At 35.0% G+C, this 11,525-nt stretch overlaps 1 protein-coding gene across 1 annotated transcript in view; it reads left to right on the top strand.

Moving 5' to 3' along the window:
- The first annotated feature begins 4,910 nt into the window (after positions 1-4,910).
- Positions 4,911-11,525, top strand: part of CNGB3 (cyclic nucleotide gated channel subunit beta 3) — a 62,774-nt gene continuing 56,159 nt past the window's right edge. The window contains exons 1-2 of the mRNA XM_032128704.1: positions 4,911-5,072; positions 8,650-8,725. Coding sequence (XP_031984595.1) covers positions 4,965-5,072; positions 8,650-8,725 — 184 coding nt within the window. The 5' untranslated portion in view covers positions 4,911-4,964. The remainder of the gene's footprint in view (positions 5,073-8,649; positions 8,726-11,525) is intronic.

The following is an 11,525-nucleotide window of genomic DNA, read 5'->3' as shown; positions in this document are numbered from 1 at the left end:
ATCTTCTAATCTCTCATAGTGTTTCCTCCACTAGTAGAAGGGGGGGAAAGGGGGGCAGTTTGAGTGGGTCTAATGTTCCCAATGGGTTTTAAACCAGCACAAGCATATTTTGAGAAGCTCTAGCACTTGAACTTCATATTTTGAACTAGTTCAGTCTCCCTTGAAGTGCCTTACATTCAGAGGGTTTCTCCTGAGAAACATGAAGCAGACCACATACAGGCAATTTCCCATCTAAATGTTATGGCAGAGAATTTATTCCCTTTCACAGCAATCTATTCTTCTTCATGGAGACAAAAAATGGGAAAAGAAAGGGGACTATGATGTCAGCAGTATAAGGTTACTAAATGGCTGAATGTGGCATGAAAGCACTGGTTTTTATATTGTTTGTTTCTGACACAACAGTGACCCCTTACACATTCCAAACCAGTACTTCTTGCCCATTAAGGTACTTGAAAAAATCATAGCTTGCTGGTTTGAGATTATATGTTGCTCCTGGAGGGGCTGCAGGACACCTAATTCTTTCAGTGATATAGCTGAGAATCCTCCAAGTAGTTCTTGCAGTTACCATTCTGGAGAGTGTGTTCCTTTTTGGTCCTAGGTCCAGAGATTAATTTTGGATACTCATTTAAGTAAAAGAGGTACTTTTGAGCAGTACCTTAGCAGATAAAGCTTTCTCATGTGATGAGTCACATTTTAGGCAGTGGCAATGATGTTACTAAAGAAATTCTGCCCATAAGGATATGTAAGAAATAAATACCTATTAGTGGTGCCTTTTTTCTGCTCTGAGGGGAAAAAAAGATGCCAAAAAGACAGGAAAAAAAAAAATGAAAAAAAGCCAGACATGCTAAGGGAAATGTACCTTCTACTAATAGACAAGAACCTTTCTTCAGCTTTTATTATGCCTGCAGATGAATGTCATAACTAAACATAAGGAGGTTTGCATTTTTCTTCTGTCTTAAATCCCACTCCTTTGATTCATATGTCACTTTCAGCAAAAGAGGTCACTAGCAAAAAGCGGTATCAGCCATTATAATTTTGGCAGGCTGACAGTCAATTTGTCACCTCCTACAGCCCACACGTCATATTATAGCATGATTCTATGATCATATTCAAAGCTAGCCAGGATCTGGTGCAGACTCTAGAAAATGAGTCTTAAGGATATGGCTCCCAACTTAACTAAGCAATTTTATATAGAGGAATGTGAAAAGGAATAGGAAATAACAACATTCTGTCTTTTTCCAGCATATTGCCAAAGAAGTGTTCCGGTCTCTTTTTTGTGGTAAGCTGAATAATTCCTATGATTGGATTTTACAAATAAAACTGAATTTGAAAGGTAAGTCTGCATTCCTTGAAGGCCAAAACAATCAGATTATTGTGTATTTTCAGATTCCTTCAGACTATAAGACCTATTACTGCCTCAAACTTAGGATGCAGAGGATTTGTGCCAGCATATAAACTGCAACGTATGAAAAGTCTTATGAATCAGTGCAAAATTAGATATAGTAAAATGGTGGAGGAATCATTCTTTAAGTAATCTTTGCAATTTCTAGAGATACCTCACTGAATGCTAAAGTTATAATGCATACATCTGGCCATGACTGTAATAATAAGCCTAGGGAGATATATTTCCATTGAAAGCATGAATTAATTTTCTTCATTAAGGTAGAGTTAATTAGAAGATAGTATCACCTTCATTTAAAAAAGAAGACAATAAATAGATATGAAAAATCTGAGCTCCAAAACCATTTTTTTTCCAAGGAAAAAATAAAAAAAAGTCTTTTAACAAAAAACCTCAGCATTAAGGATGACAGATAAATTACTGTTATAATTTTCATTAATCCACAAAAATATTGAAAATTGTCAAATCTTACACTGTGAAAAGGCAAAAATTATGAAAAGTGCTAGATTCAGCTTTTGTCTGACTGCTATTACAGAGCTCTAAAGAAAGATGTACTACTCTTAGCTGTCAAGATCCTTGAATCTCAAATATAAACTGAAGAAAGATACCTATGAAAAACATCTGCATGCTATATTTTGCATCATGGGAATATCTGAACGGAAGTGAAACCCAGGCATTGATATTTTTAAAGCGTTACACATGACTTAATACAAAATAAAAATTCCAAGTGACATCTATTGATCTGTACATTCAAACAAATGGAGCAACTGACACTGCCTTTGGAGGAATGAAAAACAGTCCTTGGAATTCACTCTATGCCTATTAACTACACCGGGAGTTAAATCTGCACTCATGGTGCTTTCAAACATTTTATTACAAGTTCCAGTCAAAAAAAGACTAACAAAAACCAAACCACCTCCAAGAACAGTCCTGAAAAAGGGAATCTCTTCCTATTAACAACTCTCCTAATTATTCAGAAAAAGAAGTCATGCTTCCTTTTTTATATTCTTAAGTACTGCACTCTTTGAGATTAAAAATATCATCTTTTGAAGAAAAATCTTATCTAAAGATTGAAAAGCCAAAGCATATGTCACATTTTTTACTGGAAGACAAATATTTCCTTGAAGAAAAAAAAAAGGATAGGAGGTAAATCAGTAATAAATATAGGATATACTCCACCTGTACCTAAAGAATGTATGAGGCAGGCTTGAAATCCCTGTACCCTCTGGGGTTTACCATAAATACAGCACCTAGTAAGCCTTGGCCAAAGCCATTGTAGCTAAGAAGCTAACTGGACACAGGCTATCTTCTTTTCTGCTGCTCTCTTAATCTTACTTAACAGTGCATCATGGTATTCAATTCCCTGAAGTGCTTTTAGTGTGGTAAAAATACATAAATAGACATTGCACATAGAAGAGAAATGAAATATTGAAGCAGATTAATCACTTTACCAGGGTCAGGATGTGAACTTGTACCTCTGTTGGTATCAAAATACAAGTTTTGTTGTGATCTGCTTATTATTTACAAAATCAGGTCATATGAAGTGGTTTCAAACATTTTTTTTAATTAGTCACAGACTAAATAAATATCACATTCATTAACTGTGGATGTCCATAGTTATTAACATATTCCCAATGGTACTTCCTTTTAATGTCTGGTACATTCCTTTTGCATGCCTATTAATCATAAATTATTTACCAACATAAACATTATATTTAAAAAAACCATTAAAACAGGTTGCTTCACATTTTTGAAAAGATGAATGGGCATAATTTTGCAGAAATTCTTAAGAGAGATACATATTTTCCTTTAATAAATGTTATATATTTTCATTGCAAATGGGTTTTATGCAGAACTTTACAATTTTTAATAAACCAGGAATAAAACTACCTGTTCTGAAAAATTTTAGTAATTAAGAATTTCTTTTTAGGAGAAAACAGTTGCTCTCAAAAAGGTTCAGTCTTCAAGTATGGTTTGTATGTGGCTATTGTTTAAAGCTTCCTGAATTGGTCAATTTAATCCAATAAAATTTCACATAGTAAAAGCTAAGTTGTTTTCTAAGATTCTTCTGTTATGAGAAGATGTAAAAATTCACATCCAGAAGAAAAAAGCTACCTATTGTCCAGACTTGCATAAATATGTAAAAATACTTTAGATATTAATTCATAATTTACCCATTCAAACTCTAATTTTAAAAACAGTGAGAAAGATTAGCAAGAATTGTATTGCTTTTAAAGTAAATCAGGTCATAGAAGCTAATAAAAGGGGAGGTTCTAAGCTCTTGCTGTATCTACCAACTATGAAATAATCATGCATATGGGGAGGTTCCCAGTTACAAAACTGAAGGCTGGCCAACTATTACAAGGTTTGCTTCATAAGTGTCACTGGAGGAAAAAAACTTGCAAACGAATAAAAATTTTTGTTTCATTCTTACAGTTACTTCTATGGTAGAATATGGATTAGAAACCATCCTTCCCAGAAAATAAACCCCAAGGAGGGACATTTTAAAAACATCGATGTAATTGCTAAATATGTAATTTAAGGAATAGCTCAGAGGAGTAGGTTTCTGTATTTCTTGATGCCTTAATGATCAGCATAAATCAATTGTAAGCTGTTAGCTCAAATTCAAAGCTCAAACTGAAGGCATAGACTGGTAGTACATAAAGTGAAATTAAGGATAAAAAGAGACAATTAAGTTGTAAAGATCCTTGCTAACAGAGGCTTACTTAACATGGCCTTAGAGATACTTGAAACTAAATTGACCTATAAACTAAACCATGCTTGATTTTACAGAGATTTATATAGGATGACCCAAAGCTTATAGAATCTCAATATCATGTCCCAGTTATAAACGATAAAAGCTTATATTTTACTAATTTATAGGATATTCGTTCACCTAACACTTATTCTCATCAAGACTGTAGCTAAGACAGCATAAAGTTGCCTGCAAATGCATTAGAAAATGAAAGATTAACTTTTTTCCATATTTTAAAATAAGAAGAATGAAATAAAACAAGGTATAATGTTGCAAAAAACAAACCCCAATAGAAGACTTTTATTGTCATTCACTCAAAAAATAAGTTCAGGACTACAAAAAATTAAATGTTTTGAGATCTCTTGTCTGCATTGTTGATTATTTATTAATTAAACATTTTCATTTCCTGGTTAAACTGCAAATATGCTAACAACTTAAAACCTTATCTCTAAATATAAATTAAATGTTTAATATCCAATACATAGAAGATTACACACTAGTTTATTCTAAACAGAAAAGAGTCACTCTCCTCTGACTTTTTGCATGGAAAGTGGAACTGTATATGGTGTAACAGTCATGACTAAAAAAATCTTAAAAATAATTTAGTCTACAACATAAAAAATAAAGGTACTAATGATGACAAAAAAATGCCACTGAAACAGACTCTGCAAGGAATTTTTTTCAGGCACTAATCAGACCTAAACCTGATTAAGGGTCTAATTGGCTTGATTACTGATGGCAAGAAAACGTGTGCTATAAGCCTGTTCGTGGTAAGAGTTACAGAGGCTTCAGGGGAGTTGAAGAGGCAAGATGTTTAGAAAACTAAAATCAGTATTTTCTAGACCAAAATTAGCACCTGAGATAGCAAATTGCAAGAATGAAGGTGCCCCTCCACCACCAAAGACATCAACAGGCCAGGTACAGCTTTTCTTGTCTATTATAGACTCGTTAATACTCTTTTTTTAGAAGGTATTTATGTAAGTAAATGCCAAAGGTTAGAATTTCAAATATACTTACTGAACATGGTATCAATCTTTATTTAGAAAAATGAAATAAATGTCTTTATTCTCCTCCACCCTACCATCTTTTCTTTGTGAAGAAAATATAATTTTCTCCTTTTGAAAGCTGCTTTCCAAATAGGGCTCACCTGAAATAGTATAGGCTTATGAGAGGTCATGATCAACATTGCAAATGGAGAATTAGAGATACAGATATTGCTGCTTTTCATATGACGATATATTTTTCTGCATCTTGTTTCCTTCTGGCAGGAAATTTCAGTGTGTCCTTTCTGAATATTAGAATGTCATGCAGTTATATATCAGCCTGCTTCCTGATAACCATTGGAAAGATGAAGTAATTAAGTAGCTTTTGAAAGAAATATTTTTTTCAGTTTGGTTTTAATAATGTAAATCCTCTTTGAAAAAAAAAAAAGTTATATTAGTCTATATTTTTATTTAGTATTTCTTTGCTGTAAAGGTTAATTCATTCTTTTCAATTTAATTAATAATAATAGAAAATAATGAAGCAAAAAGATAAGTACTCCTTCTCTTCTTGCCTTTGAATTTTTATCTTTTCCCAATAATTTCCCCAGAAAACGTTTTTGTTTTTTCCAGCTTCACATAATCAAAACTTTACAAGGCAAAATGGCAAAAATTTATGGTTTCACTAAATAATTAGGGAAATGAAAAAGTTTCTTTAGTATCAGCATGAGCTATTAATCATTCATGCTTATTGAAACAATCAAAACTCCTCCATTATAAAGTTAGTTTTAAGAAAAGGATTTCTTTTAACACATTCACAACAGCTGAGCATATACAAAAATTCTGACATAATTTCTGGGAGCTTTGATTTACATGTACAAGAGTTCTATTAATTTTACAGCTTTAAGTAAAATTGATAGAAGCAAAATGTTTGTAAGACAGAATCACTTCCTAGAACTGATGTTTTCTAAAGCTCATAGGTTTGTACAGCCTCAGGAGGTGTGGTTTAATCCAGCCCAACTACAATTCAGATTTGATTTATCACTGTTATAAATAAGATGAACAGGTATATTCATACTCTCTTTTTGTCATCCACAAAAAATGGCAAAAAGGTCTATGTTTAATAACCTTTATATACTGCAGATCTACAAGCATTGTTCACGCTTCTTTTACGGTTCAGTTTTCTTGTGTCAATAACTGCTTTAAAAGAAGAAAACTGCTGCATATCAGCAGTTCTCTGCAGGCTGACATCTCACTTGGCAAATATTAATTTTCTCCATTTCGTTTCTTTTCTTCTTTGCCTCTGTTTCATGAGTTCTTTTACTCAGAGTTCGAATTAAAATACAGGAGACAGGGATTTTATCTTCGGACTTAGATGTTTACTGTATCTTATCTATAATACAGCTGCACAGAGTGTGCCTCTAAGTTAACAATGTGGAAAACGGCCCTGAGTTCTAGCTTCCAAGGCCTTTTAAGGTCCAAATTACCCAATTATGGAATGCCAACTAATTTGTTTTTACTTATAATCCAATAACTAACTATTCATGATCCACACTGCGGGTTTTTTAAATCAATACCAAACCACCCAGATTTGTAAAGAGGAAGGAGAAAAGAAGAAGAACAAATCCACACCCAAAATCCCCCATATTGTTACTAAATCCCATACACCTAATTTTTCTACATCTCTACATACTCCACCCAGTGATATAACTTTTAATTACACAGCAACAACATCAGTGTTATTACACAATTTAGGAAGCCTTTCCCAAGGCCTCAGGTCAAATGCGGTGTGCTTCAGAGGATCACTGTCTGTCAGCACTGAAAGGCTGAAATTCTCAGAACTCAGGGTTCCAACAAGCAAAGGGCTCTAGCTAAACAGATGTATTTAGATTTCACTGAAGACATGGATTACTCTTTTGGCGAGAATAATTTCATACATCAGTGCAACGCTCAGATCGTATCAACATCAGCCTCGACTCTTCAAAACACTGCTAAGATGGAGGCTGAATAGATCAGGGATTAAAACATTTCTTGCCTGCAAGGAGCTACCATCTAAAGAGTAAAGAAGAAAGTACATAATATCTGGTAACTGATTAATATACTAATTAATGCACTAATTTATGTATTTATGCTATTAGGAGGGAGCCTGAAACAAAGAAAACAATCTTTACAAGAAAACACCATGCAAGAACCTTGAGTATGCACAGACATTGATTGGAATTTTGATATACACATATATATATATAAAAATTATAATTTAGTTCTCTCTACCTATGTATATTAGAGCTTCAGTGCCTGGTTCTCTGAATAAAAACAGACAGGAAAACACAAATATTTTCATAGAAAAAAACAAACCCCAACTTATTCTCAGAAACACAAACAAGAGGGAAGTCACTGACTTAGGAAAGGAAAAAAAGTGCAGGAAGACCTAAAAGCTCCTAATATCAAATAATTTTTCCTTATGCTGATACAACCTAATGCCTTTTCCTAATAATAAGCATGCTACACACCAGGAAAATTCATTCTGAGACAGCAAGTACTCATGGGCTTGATTAACATGATGCTGGTACACAGTACTGCGAACACCTAGGACTCCCCATGCACACCTCACTCCTTCCTCCAAAGGCCACTCTGTTAAAGCTGACATGAACCAAGGTACAGGTACACAGGGACCTAAGTCAGTAAGTGTGGGAGGAAGTTATTTTTTTGCAGTGAAAGTTGATACCATCTCAGTGTTTTGTAGAGATAGAGATCTGTCATTGTGGTAAGGTAGCTCAAAATATACTGTAGATACAAAAATGCTGCTAGCAAGGATTTTCTTGCTATTTTCCAAGTCCGTGAGAGACTTTTCTCTCTCACAGAAGAGGTAGAAGAGTTATGTAAACAACTAAACCACATGCAACCTTGAAAAGTCTTGTTTATGGCACAGTAGAAAAATATTTTGACAATGGATGTTTTAGGATTTTAGCCAATCACCCCAAGGGGTGGCTGATCCTTGCCCAATTAGACTATGAAGAAAAAAGTCTATAAAAGAGTTTGTAAAATAATTAAATAAATCAATCTTGCTGCACAATTCCTGCCTGCTGGATCTTCTCTCCTCCTCCTCCCTATGGCTGTGGGACACAGTGATATACCCTAGGACCTAGGCCTGCAGTAATAATATATCAGGTGTGTTAGCCCAACAGAAGGCTCAGGCAGAAGCATGACTAGCTCAGAGATGCACATTAGCTTGTGAGAGGCTGCACTGAACAAGTTAGCTCTGCAAACAGGCAGCAGCAGAACTCTAAGCTAAGCAATTGTGTTTGCACAGAGGATGTGAAGATATCAATTTTTGATTTCAGCATCCATCACAAGTCCTTTTGCAAATCCATCTGGAAACACACAGAACACCCAGGAACAATGGTCACTGTGTGGCAACTTAATCAAATTCCTACAAAAATGTGCAGACATCAAACCACCCTTATGTTTCGCAACAATTACCATCTACAGTTTCTAATCTTTTTTATTTTTTTAAGGATGAAAACAAAACAACAAATGAACCACAGAAAGAAGAGGCCAATAATAAAGCAGAGCCTGTACCAAAGCAGCAAGGTCAGTAATAAGCTATTTATGAGTTTTCAAAGATTATCTGGACACAATATATGTATACTGTATAGGATTTTAAATAAAACTGTTGTTCTTCCTGGTGCTCTGGCAGGAGCTCTTATTTTTCATTTGTGGAAGAAATAAGGATCTCTGAATTGTCATTGACCAATGTCATTGTCATCCAGACCAATGATTTGTTACAAGTGTAGGCAGAGTATCCAACAACAACAAAAGGAAAAAGCTTTCAAGCACACAGTCCCTTCATGAGCATGCCCACTCTAATCAGCTAGTCTAGGAAACTCTATTTCCTTTTACTGAAATTTGACTCCTTAGAAATCTTAAAATAAAGGTATTTAGTAGCTTAAGAAAAAAAATGCAAATTTTTAATGTTTCTTTTAGCGATATTTCTCACATGTACCAGAAAAGACAGACTTAAAACTATCTGACATTCAAGTATTTCAGTGAACAGTCATTCGAAACTGTAAAAGAAACCCCAAACAAGCAAAAAATTGAAGAAAAAAAAAAAAAAAAACCAAACCAAATTCCATTAAAAATATTTGCCATCACCATTCAGACGTTACTGAGGACTGGTACATGGGAACATGGAACTCAGGACAGTAAAACAAGGTAATTATTTGCCTAAGCAGCTGGTTTCTGAAAACAGAGGCATGGCTATCCTGCCCCCCTCTTCCCCCACCTCCAGTAGCCAAGCCTGTTTTGCCTATACCAGAGCCTAAATGACTGCTTACACCAGCTACCAAAATAAAGGCTCAGGATGGGTGAAGCAACAACTGCTGCTGGGCCATATCCCCTCCTCCCTCCCTCTCAGTAAGAGTGGTGCAGCCTTTTCCTTTTCCATCCTTCAGTATTGGAGAAAATCAGAGTCCAGTTTTCCTGCCACTTCATGCTTTTATCGTTAGGAGAGCAGTTCATGTTCATTACACTGAAGCAGCAAAGACAGGAATCTCCAGCTTTCTGTGATAAAGAATAACTAAGAAGAGCAGAGTGACTGGAAAAAGATTAAAAGAAAACTTTCATAATCCTTAATTGTGTTTGCGTAATCATAGCAAGTGTCACAATTTCTTTCCTCATATAATGAAACTTTAAACAAAGTCCATTTAATGCAATTATCTTGTTATATAGTGGCTGTAGCATGAAATCAAGGGAAAACAAAGTCTGACATGAATCAACTGTAGCAACAATGTAAAAAACCAAATTTGATGCTTGGCTTTTTAGAAACACTAAGTCACAGATGCTATCCCATCACAGAATGGAGTATCATTATAGAAATTCTTTTTGTTTCCATTAAAAGCTTAATCTAATTTTACAGATTAATATAACTCATTAAGATATATTTTGTGATATTAAACTACTTTTTTTTTCCTTCTAAAATATAAGATAAGTGGTGGTATAGCAGCAGCTACACCATTAATTACTTCAGGAAATTATAATAACACAGCTAGGCTCCATGGTTTTTGGTGGCATTTTAAATCCAGAGTTGTTTGGAAGGTACTTCAAGTCTCATTTTCGAACAGCTGCAAGACACTGAGGGTATTAATGAATTAGATAGACAATGGCTATACAAGCCAGAGAATTTACACAGGGATCACACGTCAGGAGAAGCTTATGAATTTCACCCCCCCTGACTGTAAGTCCCTATCACCTGAGCCAAACAAGAAACTTCTTTATCTCAGGACAGAAAAGGGAGGCTGGTCTAAAGCAGTTCACAAGAAGGTCTAGATAAATCTCCTGAAAAATTTTGTGCACTTTGTGTCAGACCTAAAATCATGCGGTTATCTTCTGGAAGAAGAAAATGAGAATTTGTGTGGGTAAGCAGAGGACGAGAGACTAGAGAAAGCATTTTATGCTGTATGTACAAATTTGGAGAGAACTATTAAAAGCACAGCCAGCACTCAAACAACATTAGTTAAGGCAGATCAGCTAAACGGAGAATTTAAAATGTGTTAAAGTCTTCCCTAGGTGTCTCGTTACCTTCTCTGGTATAATCAAAATGAAATAGACCAGGAAAACCCTTAATCATACTATCAGTTTTCAGCTCCATAGTGCTGAATACAAATCAACAGACTGAGTAGAGCTTATCTTCACTCCCCTTCTTTTCACATGGCCAAAACCAGCCATTACTTTCTCCCTTCCTCCATGTACTTCACAAAGCAGCACAATGTTTCCAGCACACATGACAATCCAGCAGGAGGTACCATTGGAGCCTGTTTAATTAAAACTAGGCCACTTAGGTCAGTCAGCAGCTCCTGGTACTTTTGGCTTCTTTGTTGGCTACTCATTGCCCTATCTCCACTTCCACAGTTGCCCCCTCTCTCACTAGCTTGCTTTGTGATTAATTCTCCATATAATTAATTCACTCCGTAATTAATTCTCTGTGCAGTCAGTTTGTTCCATAATGGATTAATTTTTTTAATCTATTCCCTGCATTTTTTTGTGTATTTAACAAAGTGTGATTCACCTAATTACAGGTTCTCCATGATATTGAATCCAATTGCTATAATTTCTTTGCATATTTATCACCGCCCGTAACTGACTGGCTATACAACTACTTCCCTTGTTTTACCCACTGCTGTTCAATAGCTCTGTTGGTGGTTACACTCTTTAGGACACATCCAGCCTCCACTTGCTAGCTGGTGACTGCATTATCATTCTCTGTTTTACAATTTCTTTCATCCTCCTGACAGATAATTCCAGTCTGACTCTTTCCAACTACATTTTAGTACTTCTCCAAAGTCTGTCCTCATCTTTACATTTTTCCCTTACTAGAAACTAGTCTGTTTCCAAT

The sequence above is a fragment of the Corvus moneduloides genome, chromosome 1 (assembly GCF_009650955.1).
Source record: "Corvus moneduloides isolate bCorMon1 chromosome 1, bCorMon1.pri, whole genome shotgun sequence".
In the NCBI taxonomy this organism is placed as follows: Eukaryota; Metazoa; Chordata; class Aves; order Passeriformes; family Corvidae; genus Corvus; species Corvus moneduloides.
The sequence above is the reverse complement of the archived record's forward strand: the minus strand, read 5'-3'. Positions and strand labels throughout refer to the sequence as shown.